At 60.6% G+C, this 19,743-nt stretch overlaps 1 protein-coding gene across 1 annotated transcript; it reads left to right on the top strand.

The window, feature by feature from the left end:
- The first annotated feature begins 238 nt into the window (after positions 1-238).
- Positions 239-19,740, top strand: MLXIPL (MLX interacting protein like). The gene is given in 18 exon segments (XM_057748221.1): positions 239-580; positions 4,338-4,444; positions 8,660-8,742; positions 8,910-8,999; positions 9,300-9,344; positions 9,881-10,082; positions 10,206-10,286; positions 13,257-13,429; positions 14,777-15,329; positions 15,556-15,623; positions 15,699-15,912; positions 15,915-16,117; positions 16,224-16,343; positions 16,545-16,672; positions 16,757-16,880; positions 17,470-17,599; positions 17,889-18,986; positions 19,112-19,740. Coding segments are annotated over 17 exon segments (2,739 nt in total). The 5' UTR covers positions 239-281; the 3' UTR covers positions 18,008-18,986; positions 19,112-19,740.
- The last annotated feature ends 3 nt before the right edge of the window (positions 19,741-19,743 follow it).

Below are 19,743 nucleotides of genomic sequence, written 5' to 3'. Positions count from 1 at the left end.
GGGGCGGCTCCACCAGTACTCTAAGTAGGCACAGCATAAGTAAAGCCGAGAGGGGAGAGACCTCCTCTTCTTCCAAACTCCAGACTCGCGGGAGCTTCACCCCAGCGCTCTCACACGTGGAACATTGATTATGCTAATTTAAGGCCGCCCCGCCCACGCCCGCGCGCCACGAGGCCCCGCCCCCGCGAGCGACCTATCGGGGTAGGAGGGCGGGGACATGCTAATGAGCCGGTCTGGCCACACGGGCCGCGCGGCTCGCAGGCGAGGCGGCGGCAGCGGCGATGGCCAAGGCCGGGGCGCTGGCGGGTCTGGTCGCGGGTTTGCAGGGCCCGAGGGTCGTCCCCAGTCCGGATTCGGACTCAGACACAGACTCAGAGGACCCGTGTACTCGGCGCAGCGCAGGCGGGCTGCTCCGCTCGCAGGTCATCCACAGCGGTCACTTCATGGTGTCATCGCCGCACAGCGACTCGCTGACCCGGCGGCGCGACCAGGAGGGGCCCCTGGGGCCCGCCGACTTCGGGCCGCGCAGCATCGACCCTACACTCACCCGCCTCTTCGAGTGCATGAGCCTGGCCTACAGGTGAGGGCGGCTCCGGGGCCGACGGCCTCGGCCCTCCGTGGCGGGACCACGTGCTGGGACCCCGGACACCCCACCCGGCCCCAAGCCTTGGTCCCGGCTGCTCTCCGAGACTCCTGCCACATCCTGGATACCCTCCTCTCCCCATCCCGGAGCGTCCCCTGACCCCGGCCTAGCCCACTGGCCCCCGACAGGCTTGTGCACCTCCTGGTTCCCACTCCTCACCACCAACACTCCTTCCCTAGGGCTGGGACCTCCTGCCCTCCTCCTCGACCTCCGTAGGCCCACCGCGGGCCTCTCTACCCCGTCCCGACTCCTCTGCCCCCAAAGAATGCCCCCAGGGCATCCCTTGCCCTCCCAGGACCCTAGCCCATCCCAACCTCCCCACCCTCCACTCCGGGGGCCGCTCCACCGGACAACCTGCAGCCCTCCACTCCCAGCGCGGCAGCCCCGGGCCAGGCCCACTCTGTCCTTCCACCCTCGCGGTACTCCTTGCGCCCATGGTTGTCCCAATCCATAGCCAACGTCGACTGAAACCCCGTCTCTCGTCCCCCCTGCACGCCTCAATTGCCGGGCCACTTGTTCCTGACCTGCTAGGTCTAGGGTGGCGGGAGGAAGGTGCCGGCGGATCCGGGGGGCGCAACTGTCCGTTTCCCAGCCGTGGTCCGGCGGGGTGGTGCTGCAGCCCGCGCGGGGCTGGTCCCCGGGAGGCCTGGGCTCGCCTACCCGGGTCTCCGCGCGAGGCCGAGCGCCTAATGTTGCCTGGGACCCCAGCTTGGCGCGTCTCAGAGCTCGCCTGCCGCGCCCGGCCCCAGCTCCACGCCTGTGTCCCGGGGGAGGGCGCGAACCGGGGTCTTGGCTCAGGGCCCCGGAGCAAAGTTCCCCGGAGCGGAGGGGCCAGGATAAATTATCAACCGAGGACCGTAAGGGAGAAAGGGGGATCGGCCGGCCTTGATCTTTTCTCTGTGTAAATATTCCTCTTCCTCTGCGGCGCCTCCTCCTCTTCTGAGAACCGGGACTTGCTCTGGCTGGGAGCGAGAGCTGGGGTGGGGATTGCGGGGGAGTGTTGCCCACCCCCCACAGTGGCGCCCGGCCTCGACCCCATTGGCTGGAAGCTTTGTAACCTTGGCCCACACGCTCTGGCCCCAGGCCCAGGTCCTGTTGCAATCTGATCATCCAGACCTGTGTGGAAAGTTCAAATTCCCATCCCTTTCCTCCCTCCCCTCCTCAGACATCATGGGACCTCCTGGGACAGGGCATCTAAGGTCATGGGAGACCGGATGCGGGCACCCCTGCCCCCCAGGCTCCCCCAGGGCCCCCCTTTTCCCACCCATTCCCCATTTAAGCTTCCTGCTTTACACTAGACACCACTCTGGCCGGGCTGGCCCATGCCCACCCCCATCCCAGACCCCGGTGACCAAGAGGGGAGGCTCAGGGGAACTGGCAAGGCAGGGGACAGAGCACACTCCAAGAACCGCCCACACCAGGAGGCTGACTGGAAGTTGACGTGACCCCACTCAGGGACAGCTGGGGCAGAGAGGGCTGGACTTTCTCCCTAAACACCCAGAATATTCAATCTCTGTGGCCCGCCCTAGGTGGGGGACTACGTGCCAGGGATGGTAGTGGCTCAGCATCAGAGGAGTCTTTGAGTTCCCCCATAGAGGACACAACTGAGGCTGAGACTGGGACAGCGTTTTAGCTCTTAAAGACCCCTAATTATAAGGGTTCCTTGGAGGGGAGAGGATTGCAGAAGGCAGGGTGTCCCAAGAGAGTAAGTAGATGAGAAGGGACAGCAAGGCAGGGAGTCCAGAGGGGCTGGGAGGAACTGGCCAGCTTAACCTGGGGGAGGTCCTGCAGACGTCTGGTCCGCTTTCACCCTCAGCAGGGCTGGATGGGCAGAGAGGACTGCTGCACTGGGAGGAGGCCTGTGCTCCATGATTTTGTGAGTAGGAGCTTCAGGGAGGCAAGTTCTAGAAGTTCCAAGAAAACACTTGTTCATGGTCAGAGCTGGCTAGCTAGGGAAAGGATGGCCTCAGGGATGAGGGGGAGCAAGCAGGACCCTGTCAGGGAAACCCTAAAGGAATTTCCACAGGGTACATATGTGGGGGGAAGGGGGGGCATTCAGAGTTTTCCCCAGCCCATCCCCAAGATTCCCAGAATTTCTATTGGTCATAAGAATCCCTTGAACCATGGTTACAAGCTTTTTGCTCCAGGCTGGGCCTCTCTCCTCCCCTCCCAGCCAACAGGTCCAGCACAGACCAAATCCTTTCCTCTCGGGCTTGGATGTCACTGTCTCACCTCCCCCAGCCCTGCCTGGCTACAAACGCTATAGCCTTAGCAGGGAAATGGAGGAGGGAGGGCAAGGAGGCTGGAGGCAGGGCGCTGGGTGATGAGAGTGGGCTGGGAGGTTGCCTAGATACAGGCTGCGGCAACAAACTCAGGAGTCCCCCCAGGTGCCACAAAAGAAGATGGCCCAGGAGGTATCAGAGTGCCCCCACTCCATGGCTCCTTACTAGACAGATGGTGTTTATCTAACTTAGGAGAGAGGGGGGCCAGCCAGCAGGCCTGGGTGCTTGGGCCATGTACTCTGTTTGGGTAATGAGGCCTGTTGTGCCCGGGGGTAGCAGTGCCCCCCACCCCAAAGCAAACACAGGAGCTTGGAGACCAGAGAGTAGGGGGACCCAGTGACCCATGCACTCAAGGGGCTGCAGGAGTCAGGCTGACAACCACCAGTCCCTTACCCCCAGGAACCGAGAGAGGCCCCTGGAGAGAGCAGGTCTGGCATTCTGTAAGACTAAGCCTTGGGGCCTCAGGCTTCCACGTGAGCAAGGGTTGGAGAAGGTGGGCCAGAGGGGACTCATGTATAACCCCAGCTTATGAACCATGAGGAGGGAGGGAGGAAGGAAGAGAGAGGGACCAGCAGGTGTCTAAGACCCTGAACATCTTGACTAGGTCAGCTCCCCGGGGGTGGCAGACTTGGCCTGTGCCCAATCGGACGCTGAGAGTCAAGCCCCTCGCCTGGTAGAGCCCTTGCATCTCATGGATTTGATTGACTACTAGGGTCAGGGTCAGGGACCCATCACTTCGCCATCCTAGCTGCCTTCCTTTGGGCCCTGGTGGCTGTCGTCTTGCACACACCCCTGGGAAGGGGTGCACCTTCCAGTTCAGTCCAGATTGCTGTCCCGGGATTCTGGACTGGGCAGATACCACAAGGGCGGTGAAAAGGCAGCAACTGGCTAGATGGAGGCTGCCTCTGGTGAAGAGGCTCCCTCTCTACTCAGACAAATCTTACCCATCCCCTGAGCCTACAGGGGCCAGTGAGACAGGTGGAGAGAAAGCCGCAGCACCTGAGTGAGTCTCTGTCATGTCATGTGACCTTGGGCATGTCCCCTTCACTTCCTGTACCTCAGTTTCCTTAAGTAAGAAATGGGAGAGAACACTCCTTGGCCAGCCTGTGAGACAGATGCCTGTGAGACCGCTGGGCATTGTCGTTCTGAGGACTGAGCTGATAAACAGGTTTCAGCAGGTCTCACCAGAGAACACGGAGGCCTTAAGTGGGGACCTGGGAGAGTATTTTACAGGTCTGCCTCTCAGGGTAGGCATTTCAGGCAGGTTAGAGTGAGGGGCAGGTTTTGGGGGGAGGGTCCCTCAAATGGCCCCAAATAGATGATTACCTAGTGCACGGGAAGAGAGGGGAGCCAGCCCCCTCCAACTTTCCCCTTTCTCCATGCCCCCTGACCCAGCCCTCTCCCTCTGACAGTGGCAAGCTGGTTTCTCCCAAGTGGAAGAATTTCAAAGGCCTCAAGCTGCTGTGCCGGGACAAGATCCGCCTCAACAACGCCATCTGGAGGGCCTGGTATATCCAGTGTGAGTGGGCACCACGGGCCCCAGCAGGAGGGCTGATGCGGGGGCTGCCCCAGGAACCCCCTAGGGCCCTCAGGGCCAGCAGCCTCAGAGTGCTTTGGGGGAGACCAGGTGCCCGGCATCAGGACCCCTCAATAGCGTCTAAACCCAGACGGTCTTGGGGGATGTGTCCCAAAGTGTACTCTCCACTGTGAAGCTGGGCACAGCAGGGGTCACCCCTTGGAAGTCCTAAAGTGGGCTGAGATTTGGGGAACAGTTCAAGGTCCACTCTGCATCCCGTTAGTGTAGTTGGGTACCTCAAACGCCAGGGTAGAGAGGGGCATTCCACACTATCTGGGCCATTTGCACCACTTTGCAGAGGGGACACTCAGATCCTGGTGGGTCCCCACCAGCCTTCCATTGAAGTCCTTAGGTGCCCCCCATGGAGTTTCGGGGGAAGGGGGCCCAGAGAGGCCACATGGTAAAGTGGAAGGGACTCTGGTCCTGGAATCACCCAGCGCTGGTTTCCCACCCCGTTTCTGCCCCTTGCTGGCTGTGTGACTGCAGGCAAGTTGTCTAACCTCTCTGAACCCATTCTCTCATCTGAAAAATGAGGCCAAGAGTCCTAACTTTCATGGCTGACATGGGGTTAATAGGTATAAAACAGGCCCGGCACAAAGTTGGTGCTTGATAAATGACAGTTGAAACTCATGTACCCTTGAGGAGGTCACGGTCATTCATTTGGGGATACAAAACCCACCTATCCCCCATGGCAGGGCAGCAAAGGCTGAGAGACCAGTCGGTCCTGTGCTGGACCTTGTCCAGCTCAGTAACGTCCTCCTGTAGGATCAGAGGCGGAGCTGAGTTGGGAACACACAGCACAGGAGGGATCACGCAGTGTATTCTCTGTACTGGCCCCACTGGATTCCATTCAAGCAGAGAAAAGGAGTGGGGTTTGGTTTGGTTTTGGTTTCTGTTCGTCTGCGCGCCCAGCACCTTCATAAATCAGCTTATTTACGGCTTCCCAACACCCCGGGAGAGAGGTTCTATCAGCCCCGTTTTATGGGTGAGCAAGCGCAGCCCAGAAGGCGAGCGTCTTGGTCAGGGTCACCGAGCGCAGAAGGAGCAGAGCTATGACTGGTTGGGAGTTCAGGGCTCTCCAGCTCAGCCCAGCGCTCCTTCCACTGCTCCCAGCTGGCTGGCTTCCAGGCCTCGCCTGAGAATGCTCAGGACCGGCCCGGCCAAACCAGAAAGCCGATAGGCCAGGGGAAGAAAGTGTCTCTACCTCCCCCACCCTTCACCCTCTACCCTTTCCCCTCAAAGCTGGATGGGGTGCAAACCCTTCTCTCTGCAGAAGAAATTTCTGATGCCACCCAGGGGTCCTCACCCAGATTGTGGCACAAGTTGATGGAAGGACCCCAAGTTCTGAGTCAGACAGAGAGGGGCTGAGTCAAGTTCTAGCACACCCTAGCTCTGTGACCTTGGGGAAGTCCCTAGCCTCCCCCAGCTGGAGCTTGCTCATCTGTAAAGTGGGAATCATATTAGATCCTGTGGCTGAGGTTTGCTGTGAGTTTTCAGTGAGATAGAAAATCCGTATCTCAGCACAGGGCCAGACACACACAAGGGCTCCCCGAAGGTGAGCTTCTGGGATTTATTACTATTACTGTGATAATAGCAACAGCCCACAGCAGGCTTATAACAAATATCAGGACTCCTCCCCAAGCATGGAAGGTTTGAGGGTGGGCTTTAGGAAAGAGGGAAGAGAGGGATTGCTGGAGGGCTGCCTGGCTCCTCCCCCTCACACCTGCCACCCTTGAGCAAGCTCCTGGCCTCCAAGATCCCTTCCTTTTCCACATCCCCAAATCATCCTGATTTCCTCTGAGCTCCCAGAACACTGCGCAGACTCTCATGGGCAGACTCTCCACCTTTTGCTTTAGCTCATATAACGGGTGCGCTTTCCTTGTCTCTCCCACTAAACTGGGAGATTCATCCCTGATTCATCCATGGGTCCCCTGTCCCAGCGTCTATCCCAGCATAGTTGCAAGGGCTAGGAGCCTGCATGAATGGATGAACTTGTCATTGTTAAATAAAGCACGTCCCAGCCCTAGGAAGCCGCATGATCCCTGCCCTTCCGTCCAGAGCACACGGTTGCCAGATGGGGGAGGGAAGAGCTTGCCCAGGACTGTTCTGCGCTGACTCTCTGGGGGCCCTGGGCAGGCCTGGTCTTTCCTGGTGCTCATATCGTCCACTAGGAAGCCAGGAGCAGACACTCTGAGATCCTCCTTGCTCTAACCTGCAGGAGTCCACACAGCCAAGGACCCATCCCTTTGTTTTCTGTCCAAGCCATGTTCAGCAACCAGGACAACCCTCACCCCCAATCCCATAGGGATAGTCTTGGAGAATGTACTTTAGGACAGAACTTTGTAAATGATGCTAAAGGTCCCAGTAAGTTTCTCGTTCATGTGGTCCCCGCTCCTCTGTGTCAGTTGTCCCAGAGGAAGTTTGCTGTGGGCTGAGGCAGGATGGGCCCCATGGACACCCTTGAAGTCCTCTTTGTCAGGACTGCCAGGAAAAGTCACTGCATGAGGAGTCCCAGGGTCCTGAAGGCCTGCTGTGTGCCAAGCTCTGGCTAGATGCGAGGATTTGGGGCTAAAGGGCGCAGCTCCTGCTTTCACTCCCAGCAGAGAGGCCAGCATGCAGAGAAATGGCCGAGGCAGGGTGGAAAGTGAGGCAGATGGGACCACGGGGTTTCAGACGAGGGAAGGCTTCCTAGAATAGGGGCCACCTGGGCTATCTTGATGGGCGGGCAGATGTGGATGAGGCAGAGGAGGGAAGGGAAAGGCATTACACATAGAATAAAACCAGAGGGCTGTTTTGGGGCGGGGCGGGGGGGTAGCTGTCTGGCTTTAAGGCGGGGCCTGTGAAGGAGATGCAAAGGCAGGAGAAGCTGCGGAACCAGTCACGGAGGGCTTGGAAGCCAAGCTAAGGGGTGTGGACTTTATCCTGGAGGTTCAGGGAGCCATGGAGGGTTTTAGGCCTGTGCTGTGCTTTAGGAAGAACTGACTTGACTGCAGAAGGAAGACGGGCAGGAGGGCATGAGGCTGGAGTCGAGGAGGTCTAGACGAGGAAATGACACCAGACCAGGTGTCTGGTGGAGGGGAGGAGACAGTGGAAGAAATGTCGCATATCCTTGGGATTGAGAGGGTTAGTCCATGGATTAGATGGGGACACTGGGAGATGGTGGGGAGCCAGAGGACTGGGAAGCAGTGCTGGCAGTCCAGAGGAGGCTCAGGCTTGGGAAGGAAATTCCCAAACATCTGAGAGTGATGTTTTGAGACATCCCAGTGGAGGTTCCCCAGGCAGCTGGAAGATGGGTCTGAAGCTGGAAAGGAGCAGGATGAGAGAGGTTGGGGGAGAAGGGCCAGTGAAGGCTTGGCAGAAGGGCCAGTGAAAAGTGGTCAGGGAGACAGGAGAACAGAGGGAAGCTTCCCAGGGCTTAGGGAGGAGGAGGGTGCACTGCAGCCAAGGTCAAGGACGGGACTGGGGAGGGCCAGAGCCTGAGTCCAGGAGCTGGGTCAGCAGGGTGGGTGTGGGGGCAGATGCTGAGGTACAGGAGGTGACGATACGACCGGGAGGCGCAGAGGTGGTGGTGGTGAGTGACAGCTCTTCCAGAGTTTGAGAGGAAAGCAAAGGGGTGATGAGAAGAAATGTAGTTTGTTGGGAAGCAAAGGAAGGGGAAGGTTTGAGAGGTAAAGGAGAGCCTGGAATTTGTTTATAGGCCAAAAAGGAGCCTGGAGAGAGATCAGGGTTGGAGACAGGGATGGGAGTGGAGAGGCAAAGGGCTCAGGCAGGTGGCCTGGAGTGGACCGGGGTGGTTCTCTGAGATGGAATTGGGCGTCCTGAGGCAAGGAACCAGCACTCTGGACCTCTAGCCCACCAGCCTGACCAGGACCGTCTTGGGGCAACTCACTGCCTGTGGCCCCACAGTCCCATTCAGCAAGCATTGTCTGCACATCTACTAGGCTGCAAAGAGGGCAGGTGGGGTGTGGGAGGTTTGTTTCACAGGGTCGCATGGAACAGGGAGATCTGGGAGGGCTAGAGCAGGCAGGAAGGCTTCCTGGGGCTTAATCTGAGCATGGAAGGCCAGGCAGGATTTCATACTGTGGCACTTGAGTCCCAGTCCCCTTGGAGTGGGAGGTGAAGGTGCTGGGCAACCCTGACCTGGCCCCCCTCTCTCAGATGTGGAGCGGAGGAAGAGCCCCGTGTGTGGCTTCGTGACCCCCCTGCAGGGGCCTGAGGCTGACGAGCACCGGAAACCAGAGGTAGCTGAGACCGCGGACCAAGCACCTGCCGCCCCAGCAAGCCGGGACCCTCCTGCCCATCCCTCCCGGCGCTGAGCTGGAAGGGGCTGGCCCAGAGGAAGACTGGGTGAGCGGCGGCGGGGTCGGTGCTGCCTCTCGCACTGAGTCCCCTTCCCCGCCCTCCCCAGGCCGTCGTCTTGGAGGGGAATTACTGGAAGCGGCGCATCGAGGTGGTGATGCGCGAGTACCACAAGTGGCGCATCTACTACAAGAAGCGGGTCAGTGGGGGGCCCTTTCCCCTGCGAGGGCTGGCCACGGCCACTCTTGCAGGAGGCCTGGAGGCGCTCCCCTCCTCCCCCAACCCCGACCCGGTCTCCGATTAAGACCCCGGCTGACAGCGCCACCTCGTGGCTACAGGGCCTCCTCGCAGCCTCTTTACCTCCCAGGGCCAGAGAGCTCCTGAGGGGTAGTGAGGGATCCGGTGGATCTGGGGGAGCTCGTGAGTAGGGGAGGTCTTGGCGGGGAGCGAGGGAGGAGGGAGCAAGGGATCCAGTGTCCGCCTCTGTGTGTTCCTGCAGCTCCGTAAGTCCAGCAGGGAAGGGGATCTCCTGGCCCCGAAGCAGGTGGGTGCTCCCTGGACCCAGAGAATGGACGCTTCCCTCTGGGTGGGCAAGGGGCTGGTGGTGGGGTAAGGGTGGACGTGAGGGGAGTGGGCGTGGCTGCTGTCCTCTGGTGTATTAACGGAGCTTTTCTCCTCGTGGGAAGGAAAGCCTTGGAGCGCAGTGGTGGGAAGACCCCAAGCCGTCTGGTTGACTGAGCAAGTGGTGGGGAGGCATGGGGGACAGAGGGCTCTAAGAACTGGGGACCAAGGTAGGGGAACGTGTAGGGGCAGGAAGAGACCCCATCTCTTTTAGCAGGCCATCCCAGTCTCTCTCCTGGGGGGAGTTGTCAGAGGCCAGTGGGGTGACCTTAGCCCTTCAGGCAGCAATCTGGGTCCCCCTGAGAGAGGAGAGGAGGGGCTCTGCTCAGAAGGCCCCCTGGATGGCGGACCGCTTCATCCCCTCGGCAGGGGGCAGTGGGAGACCCCTGTGTCTCCAGGCTGGGAAGGAGTCGGGCAGTGGCGCCCTCCCGGGGGCCGCTGATGGCTCTGTCTCCCCAGGTGGAAGGGGGGTGGCAGCCACCGGAGCGATGGTGCGAGGAGCTCTTCACCAGCGTGGTGCCCGTGCTGCTGGGGGGCCCGGAGGAGGAGCCCGGCGGGCGGCAGCTTCTGGATCTCGATTGCTTTCTGTCCGACATCTCCGACACACTCTTCACCATGACTCAGCCCAGCCCCACGCCCCTGCAGCTGCCCCCCGAGGACGGTGAGGGGCTGCGGCAGGGAAGGGAGGCCTGAGGGAATCCAGGCAGCCGAGGGAGGAAGGCCGGGCATGGGTGCCCCCCTCCACCCTGCCCGACGCTGCTGATGTCACCACTGCCCTCTCCAGCCTATGTTGGCAATGCTGACATGATCCAGCCGGACCTGACGCCTCTACAGCCCAGCCTGGATGACTTCATGGAGATCTCAGGTAGGGCAGGCCCCTCACCCTGGGTGGGTGGATGGCCACGGTCAGTGGGAAGAAAGCCCCAGTGTGATTGAGACCTCAGGCCTGTCCCAGGTCCCTCTGGGCAGGCGGATGATCTGGGTGACTTCTGAGGGATCTTCCTGGTCTCCCTCTGTCGGGCTTTGGGATGCAGCTGGTGTGGCCTCAGGTGAGAGCAAGACAGACAGGGGATCTATCAGGGAACAGGACCAGGAGCATTGAAGCTGCAGGCTCTGGGGAGCGCCTAGGAAAGCAGTAGATGCTGGGACACTCTCAGGGGAGACAGGGACTTTGATCCCTGTCCTTTGTTAGGTTCTATTTATTAGCATTTATATAATTCATTTAAAAAAACTAAAGAACATTTTGAGCATACACACAGGTAAGGAGAGAGAGCAGTGCGGTGAACCCTCCTGGCACCCTCACCGGCGTCAACATTTATCAACTCCTGGCCATTTTTATTTCATCTAGACCTCACCCACTTCTCCCCTCCTATGTTATTCTTAAGAAAATCTCAGGAATCATATCTTATAAAGCATTCTTTAAAGTAGCCCTTTGCCCTGTCTCCCTCTCTTGAGCCCCTGGGCCACCAGTCACTGGTTTCTCGTGTCCCTCCAGAGGTATCGTGTGTATAGCACGTGTGGACGATGGTCTCTTTGTGTCTCCATAGCAGCCTATTTCCCATACTGCTTCACTTAGACCTTGGAGACGTCTCCTGACAGTCACACACTTAGGGGACTCCGGGGCCCTGCTGGGGGTCAGACATGGAGGCTCCGCCTGTCTTAGCGGAGGCCTTGGGGCAGAAAGGGGGTTCCCGGGATGAAGGCTTGGTTTGGGTGACCCCTCCACTCCTTCCTAACTGACAGGGTCCTGGGCCTGTCATTTAAGAGGTGGAGGCCTATGGGGCGGGGACTAGGGAATGAGGAACCACCCCCACCCAGGCAGGGGTGGGGGTGGGGTGGGGGCTGCGGGGCAGAAGTGTTGATGGCAGTGCCCTGGGAGCAGACCAGCCTGCGAGGGCAGCGGCCCTGTCTGGGCACACAGACCCCTGCCCCAGGTAGGAGCCCAGCCGCCCCCACCCCAGGCTCTGGGCAAAACCTGACCGACTGGAGCTAGGAAGCGACTTCTCTCAGTGCGCGGCGGCTGCCGGAGTGGGGGCCAGCGAGGGCAACCTATGGTAGGGGGTGTGGGTCACGCAGGGAGGGGGCCAGCGTGGTCCCCTCAAGCGCCCTGTGAACTGGGAGGGCAGGGAGCACCAGGGCCATCAGGGCTGCCACTTTGTCCCCAAGAGCTCCTCACTTGAGAGGAAACCCCGTGAGGGGGCCGTAACTCCCTGGAGGGAGGAGGTTTGTTGGAGGGGGCTCAGCGAGGGGGGCGAGGCTGGGGGGTGGCGCTCAGGGAGGCGAGGGGCAGGAGAGGGGCTCAGCCAGGGGATGGCAGGTCCGTGGGGGGGGGAGACAGGTTGGGAGGGCTCTGTGAGTGGCTGGGGCCAGGAGGTGACTTCTGCCACGGTAGGGTGGGGACAAGCTGCGGTCGGGGGACGTGGTTACTCGGGCTGAGCGGGGCTTGCTGCTCCGGGAGCCCCGCCGGACCCTGGGGAGTGGGTGGCACAGTGGGCAGGACCCACTCCGCAGCCCTGAGCAGCCTGGGGTACGTGACGAGGCCCACGGTCCCTGGGGGCTGGGGCTGGGGGATCAGTGGCCGCTCCCCGCCGCCACCTAGCCCTTCTGTTGAAGGGAAGCAGGAGAACAGCGAGAAGGCCCCTCTGACCTCGTGGCTGAGCAAGACACACAGACACACACAGATGTGGGCACAGGGCAGACGTACACGCTGAGCACCTCACCCCAGGGCAGGCGCACACAGACTCAGACAGAGCTACAGACAGTGGGGCGGACACACAGGGAGGCAGACAGACAGGCCCTGCGTGAGACTGGCCCACGCAGAGCCGGCCGCCCAGCCATGCATGGGCCTCACAGTCACATGAGATTCACCGTAAGACCGTCAGGCTCGCGGGTTGACACAGGCTTATCCCACTCCTGGGTTCCCTTCAAGGGGCCCCCGGGAGAAAGGCCTGACCGACTGTCTTGGCCGGGGGGCCGGGGTCCGTCCAAGGCTGGTGGGGTCGCGTCTGACCAGACCAGGAGGCCTCGGGAGCTGGTGCAGACAGAAGGCGGCTCAGGGTCAGAGAAAGGTGCCCGGAAGGGAGCGGGTGGGCGGGCGGCGCCCAGGCCCGGGATGTGGTTAGGCCGCAGGCAGCTGCTTCCCAAAACCAGAATAGCCTGGGGCTTACACAACCCGCACCTCAATCTGGCTGCCCGCCTCCCCACCAACACCTCCAGGCCTTCTGGCACCCCCTCACTCCTGCCCCTACTCTGAGCCCATCCTCTGACCCCTGCTCTGACCGCCTTAGCCCCTTCACCCCCACTCCTGGGCTCTATCTATCCTTGCAGCCCTACCCGTTGACCTTCCAACAAACCCAGCTTGTCCCCGACCCACTGACCTTCTGACCCGTCTCACCCCTAACTCACTCCGTGAACTCCTGACACCCCATGCCCTTCCCCAGCCTAGACCTCCTCCCCTTGGACCCCACCCTTTCCCTCCCTGGCACTCTCTAGTACCACCCCCCAGTCCCCAGCAGCGCTGGTAACAGGGGTAGACAAGGCCTGGGGATGGGGGAGGGGTCCTCAGGAGCCAGTGTCGGGGCTCGGTGGGAGAGCTGCTTCCTGGGGTCCCGCGGACACCCCCACGCAGTCCCCTGCTGTCTCCCACTCAGGCCCGTCCCACCCGAGCCACTGCTGCTGCTTCCCCTGAGTGAGACAGAAACTCTCCCAGTTTCACAATCTCCTGTGGAAGGCCCCCCTCCCTCACCGGCCCCCACCCCACCGCCAGCCCAGCCTGGGGACAGGGCCAGCCCACTGCTTCCAGCCCTGGCCTTAACCCTGTGTGTCTGAATTACAGATTTCTTCACCAACTACCGCCCCCCACAGACGCCTACACCTTCAGGCTTCCCGGAGCCCCCCAGCTTCGGCCCCATGGCTGACCCTCAGGTCCTCAGCAGTGGGATCCTGGGCTCGGAGGTGCCCTCTGCCTGCGCGGGCGTGGCCCACCTCTCGGGGCATAACCGCCTGCAGGTGAGCTCGCCCCGCCCCACCCAGCCCTGCCCAGCTCCACCTGCCCACGCCCAGGGGGTATTCAGGGGACTTCCTGAGTATGCTCGGTCCACCGAGAGAGACCAGAAGGGGAGAAAGACCCCCTCCCTGCGCTCCAGGAGGGCACTGTTCAGCTGGGGAGGAAGGACCCCCGTGAAGCAGCACAGACAGGATGGTTGTGGGAGGGGGCCTGACAGGGGAGCGTGGAGCTGGGTTGCTTGTGGAAGGCTTCCTGGAAGAGGGGGCTGTTCTGGGCCTTAGTGAATGAGTTGGGTTTGGGCAGAAGAAGAGACCCGTAGAGGGCACGCAGGATGGGGAGGAGAAGCGTGAACGGAAGCACGGAGGCAGAAGCTGACCGTGTGCCTTTAGGAAGCTGTGACTCTATCATTTTGGCTCAGAAACTCCCAGGCCCGATTCAGATATTGCCCCCCTGATGCTAGGCTAGTTGCTTTTTCCCTCCATCATCAGTGTTTTCAGGCACTAGGATAGTTCACTGTTTGAGAGGTCTCTCTCCTGGACTAGGCGGTGAGCTCCTTGCTGGCAGGGCTGTGCTTCACTCACCACTGCATCTTCCCATACTTAGCACCGTTCAAGCACATTAACAGCACTGGGTAAATGGTTGCCCAGTGACTGAGCAAGTGAGTGAGTGGGAGCACGCATGGATGGATGGGTGTGTTGGAGAATGGATGGCTGGGTTGTAGATGGGGGTAGATGCTTACATGGTTGGTGTATATATACGTAAGTGAGTGGTTGGTTGGACGGATGCACTCATGGATGGATTCGTAAATGAATAAGTAGTTTGGTTGATCAATAAATGGGCTGGTGGATGGATATGCAGCTGGTGAATATACAGATAGTGGATAGATGGATGGACGGTGGGTGGATTGGTGGGTGAGTGAAGGAAGTATAGATGGTTGGATGGATTGGTGAGTGGGTTAGTACCTAGTGGGCTGGTGGAAAGGCCAGTTGGGCTAGCTCATAGATGAGAGAATAGATAGGTAGGTGAATGGATGGACGGATGGACAGATGGATGGAAGGATGGATGGATGGATGGATGGATGGATGGATGGATGGATGGGTTGGTAAGTTATTTGGTGAACGAGTGGGCGGGCAGGAAGACTGATGCTCTCTCTCATGCCTAATCTGTGCATGAATGTGTCCACTCCTTCCCTCACTAGACTTTCATTTCCCTGGTGTGTGTGTCTGAGGCCAGGGACCTCTTCTCCCATCTCTCCCAGTGCCCAGTCCCAGAGCTCAGCCAGGGCAAGAGGCTGCCTGGGCGGCCTCAGAAAGGCCAGTGCTCTCCCCTGCTCTCTGTCCCCCATCCAGGCTCGGAGCAGCTGCCCTGGCCCTCTGGACTCCAGTGTCTTCCTGAGCTCCGATTTCCTCCTTCCTGAGGACCCCAAGCCCGAGCTCCCACCCACTCCCGCACCCCCACGCCTCCTCCAGTACCGCAGCCCTGCCAAGGGGCTTGGCCTGGAGCCCTGTCCCCCACCGCCCTTCCCTCCCGCGGCCCCGCTGCTGCCGCGCGCCCTGCTGCCGGAAGAGCCTCTCTTCTCCCCCAGATTCCCTTTCCCTACTGTCCCTCCTGGCCCGGGAGTGTCCCCACTGTCTGCCCCCACAGCCTTCGCACCTACCCCCCAGCCGGGTCCGGGCCCTGCCCCCGCCCCCTTGCCCGTAGACCTTCTACCCTCGGGGTATTCAGAGCCCCCGTTTGGGCCTCACTTCGTGGCGCCCCGAGGCACCCGGCCCAGAGGCAAGCCCCCTACCCCGTGCCCTAGGGGGCGAAAGCCCGGCGCCCCCACCTTGGCCCCAGCCACTGCCGGCCCCGCTGCCTCTGCTGGGGGCAACAACCCCTGCCTCACACAGCTGCTCACAGCAGGTGCGTCGGGAAGGGGACATGGGGGCCAAAGGTGGAAGTGGGGAGCCCGTGGGATTAGAGGGTGCAGGTTCAGGGGCAGGCGCAGCCAGGGGGCAGGAGGGCGAGGAATGAGGGACCTGGGCCCTGAACCCGAAAGGGGTGTGGGCTGTCGGGGAGGGAGGGATGGGGTCTTTGGAGATGATGGGATGGGGGCCCCAGCAGCCCTCAAAGTTCTGTCTGTGCGCAGCCAAGCCCGAGCAAGCCCTGGAGCCACCACCTGTGTCCAGCGCCCTCCTCCGGTCCCCAGGGTCCCCGGTGAGATGGCGGCCACCGGGAGGTGGGGGTGAGCCCTGGGGCTTCACCCTGACTCCCCACCCTCCTCCACCCCAGCAGGAGACAGTCCCCGAGTTCCCCTGCACCTTCTTTCCCCCGACCCCGACCCCCACACCGCCCCGACCACCTGCGGGCCCGGCCACGCGGGCCCCTCCCAGGGCCCTGATTGTCCCCAAAGCGGAGCGGCTCTCACCCCCAGCACCCAGCGGTAAAGAGGGGTTGCAGGGGTTGGGGGACTCTGCGGGCGGGAGGGAGGCGAAGGAAGAAGGGGGACAACATCCGGGGCCAGGAGGAGAGGGACAGGGCCATGGGACCCTCTCCCCCGTGTCGGTCTGTCTGTGGGTCTGTCAGTCCCTGACACAGGTGGTGAGCGGCGGCTGTCTGGGGAGCTCAACTCCCTGCCGGGCCCGGGGACCCCGAGCATCCGCATCTCTCCCCCTCAACCCATCCTAAGCCGGGGCCGTCCAGACAGCAAGGTGGCACCAGTCCTCACACTAAGATCTGTTTGCTCCCCCCAGGCCCTCCGGCACTCCCTCCTAGGCTCACCCCGTTTTCTGCCCGCTTCCCCCCTCCCCCCCGCAGACCGAAAACCGGCGCATCACACACATCTCTGCAGAGCAGAAGCGGCGCTTCAATATCAAGCTGGGGTTTGACACGCTGCACGGGCTGGTGGGCACCCTCAGCACGCAGCCCAACCTCAAGGTGAGCCCCCAGCCCAGGCTGGCAGCCCAGAGCCACGGGGCCCCTTCGTGGGCACCCCCCTGCCCCCCCGCCAGACCAAACCCCTGGGCCCTCCACACACCCGGCTGCCTCCTCCCATCCCAGTGCTCAGTGGGTCCCGGGGGGGGGCGGGGGGCGGGGAGGGGGCCTCCAGTACCTGCGCCCACCCTGGTGCCGCCGTAGGTGAGCAAAGCCGCCACGCTGCAGAAGACGGCCGAGTACATCGCCATGCTGCAGCAGGAGCGCGCCGCCAAGCAGGAGGAGGCCCAGCAGCTCCGGGACCAGATCGAGGAGCTCAATGCCGCCATCAGGTGGGTGGTGGGGGACCTGCAGGCAGCGGGTGGGGGGCGGGCCTGCTGCCTGACTCCCCGCCCTGACCCGCCCCGTGCCCCCAGCCTGTGCCAGCAGCAGCTGCCTGCTACCGGCGTGCCCATCACACACCAGCGGTTCGACCAAATGCGAGACATGTTTGATGACTACGTCCGGACCCGCACGCTGCATAACTGGAAGTTCTGGGTAGTATCCTAGCTCCGCCAGCGGCGGGGATGAGCGCTGCAGCCAGACCAGGCTGTGCCTGATGCAGGATCAGCTCCCCAGGCCAGGCAGGGTCTCAGAGCTGTTCCCAGGGAAAGGGGCTCACATTCCACCCCCTCTTGCCAGGCCCCTGGCATCTTGCCCAGCAGCGTTGCCCAGTGATGGACTGGGAGCAGAGGGAAACGGAGGGGGAGCCCCTGGGTGAGGGGACCGTAGCCCTGCTCTCATTAAATCCCAGGGGCAGTTTGGAAGAACCTAAACTCGGAGTAACACGACTGGGGTGGGCCCTTGGGAAGACATCGAATCTCTCACTCCCTTACCTGGTCAAGTCCTTGACTAAGCCAGGGCAGGAAACCCAGGGATGGGGGATAGTCCAGCCCAGAAGGAAGGCCATGGAGGAGCTGGGGGAGGGGGCTGAGAGCTGGAGAGCTGGGAGGGCCTTGGCAGGATGGGAGGGCGGCTGCAGTAGGGGTTCTTGGGGTTCAAGACTGGACAGTGGCCAGATGTCAGGGCTACCTGTGAAGTGGGTGAAGTACCAGCTGGATGGCAGGCCTGTTCCTTGACCTGAGTCCAGTTCAGCATCCTCATCCGGCCTCTGTTCGAGTCCTTCAATGGGATGGTGTCTACAGCAAGCCTGCAGAGCCTCCGCCAGACCTCACTGGCCTGGTTGGACCAGTACTGCTCTCTGCCTGCTCTCCGACCAAGTATGTGAGCCACCTGCCTGCCCAGCAGAGTGTCCAAGCCTCAGGGCAGGGGGTTCCACCCTACTCAGACCCCAGCTCCATCCTGCCTTCAGTATAGCCTAGGGTTTTGTCCTTCCCCACCATACCCCCAGATGGGCCACCAGGACACCTGCAGACAGAGGTCCTAAGAGGGGCAGACTGACAGTCTTGCTAACTAGTACCTCCCCTCCCCGGATCCCTTTCTCTTCAACATCCAAGGGTAGGGCCCTGACCCTAGAAAGTGTCTCTCCCTCTCTCTCTCTTTCCCCAGCTGTTCTGAACTCCCTACGCCAGCTGAGTACATCTACCAGTATCCTGACGGACCCGGACTGTATACCCGAGCAAGCCACCCGGGCAGTCACAGAGGGCACCCTTGGCAAATCTTTATAGTGCTGGCCAGACCCTGCTGCTCACTCAGCGGGCCTGGGCTGCTTTCCCTGGGTGCTCCCCTCCTCCTGCCCTGGGTCCTGGCTGTCAAGCAGGGTTTCTTTCGATCTCCTGGAAGCCAGGAAGAACTGAGTTCCAGTCCCTGCTCTACTATAGCAACTAATGCTGTAACCTGGGGGGCTCATCCTCCCCCGGTCTGCAAAATGGAGATGGGAAAGCTTCAACTAGAAGAGGATCCCGAGGCCTTAGCAGCTGTGGCGCTTGGGGGCCTAAGCTGGCAACTCAGGGAGTTTGAAAGAGAGAAGAGGACGATGCTTCCTTGTCCCTCCCACCTGCTCCCCCCACAGGTCCGGCACAGGCCTCTGTTTCTAAGCAGGGAAGCAGAAAAGGAGGTTCCTTCTCTCTGCTCCTCCACTGGTAGCCTGGTGGGGCTGCCAGGTGGCATCCCTGGGTGAGGTCAGGAAGGTCTGATTCCAGGAGAGAGCGGGGCAGGGGGTGGCCAAGCCAGGGCAGGCATCTGGTGTGTGAGTGTGTGTGGATGCGTGTGTGTGGATTTTGTAAAGCATTCTTGACCAATAAAAACAGAAACTGTCAGGGGCTTTTAGTGTGTCTCGCTCAGGGATGGAAAGAGAGCGGTTGGCAGGGGGAGGTGGCCTTGTAGAAGGCCTCACTGGCCGTGAAGGGACCTTAGCTTGTCCTCTGAGCTGGAAGCCCCTGGAGGGTTTTGAGTGGAGGTAGAACAAGATCAGATGGAGCTTCTTAACAAGGGAGTCAAGGGTAGAAGCAGGGAGAGATGACAAGACACTCAGTCTGGAAATCCTCCCTCTTTGGCCCCGGGGAGGTTCAGAGAGGCTCACCACCTTCCACGTTGGAGAGCAGAGCCTGGACTCCAGAGTGGAAGTGACAGGGCCTTTCATCCAGAAGGAGAACGCTGCCTCAGGGGGTGGTGACCACCCCACTGTGTGAGATGCACAAGCAGAGGGTGGGTGGCCACTGGGTCAGGATGTCTTAGAAGGAACTGATACTCATGGGGAGTTGGCCCCAATACTTCATCGATCCTTTTTTTTTCTCTTCTTTGGCCGTGCTATGTGGTTTGCGGGATCTTAGTTATCCGACCAGGGATTGAACCCGCACCCTCTGCAGTGAAAGCGCCAAGTCCTAACCACCAGACACCCAGGGAATTCCCTTTCATTGTTTCATTTGACAAATATTTCCTGAGGGTCTACTGTGGAGTCTGTTCACCGCTGCACCCCTCTCCTCGTGGAGCTGACATTCAAGCCAGGCGAGTCTGAATCCTCTCACATCCTCAGAAACCTCTGGAGATGTTTGTGGAGGCGTTTACAGGCTAGAAACAGGAGGCTTTGACTTCTGGGGGCTTTGACTTTCCCTCATTCATGTAGAATAATATGATAACATGAATAACTGCAGTGTTATCGAGTGTTTACCACGTGCCAAGCACGATTCTAAGGGCTTTATGTGTATTTACTCACTCACTCAATCCTCACCACACCTACCTCTACAGGCCTGCCATGAAGACTGAAGAGTAAATATACATAAAACTCTTACAACAGTGCCTGGCATATAACACTATGGAAGAGTTATCAAAATGATGACTACTGCCCCCACTTTACAGACGAAGAATTGGGGGCATAGAGAAGTTAACTAGCCCAAGCTTGCATGGTTAATGAGGTGCCCACCCAGACTGTCTTACTTTGGGGTTTCTGGTTTTAGCCACTTTC

This window comes from Hippopotamus amphibius, chromosome 9, assembly GCF_030028045.1.
Source record: "Hippopotamus amphibius kiboko isolate mHipAmp2 chromosome 9, mHipAmp2.hap2, whole genome shotgun sequence".
NCBI classification, from domain to species: Eukaryota; Metazoa; Chordata; class Mammalia; order Artiodactyla; family Hippopotamidae; genus Hippopotamus; species Hippopotamus amphibius.
This window is presented reverse-complemented; position numbering and strand designations above follow the sequence as displayed.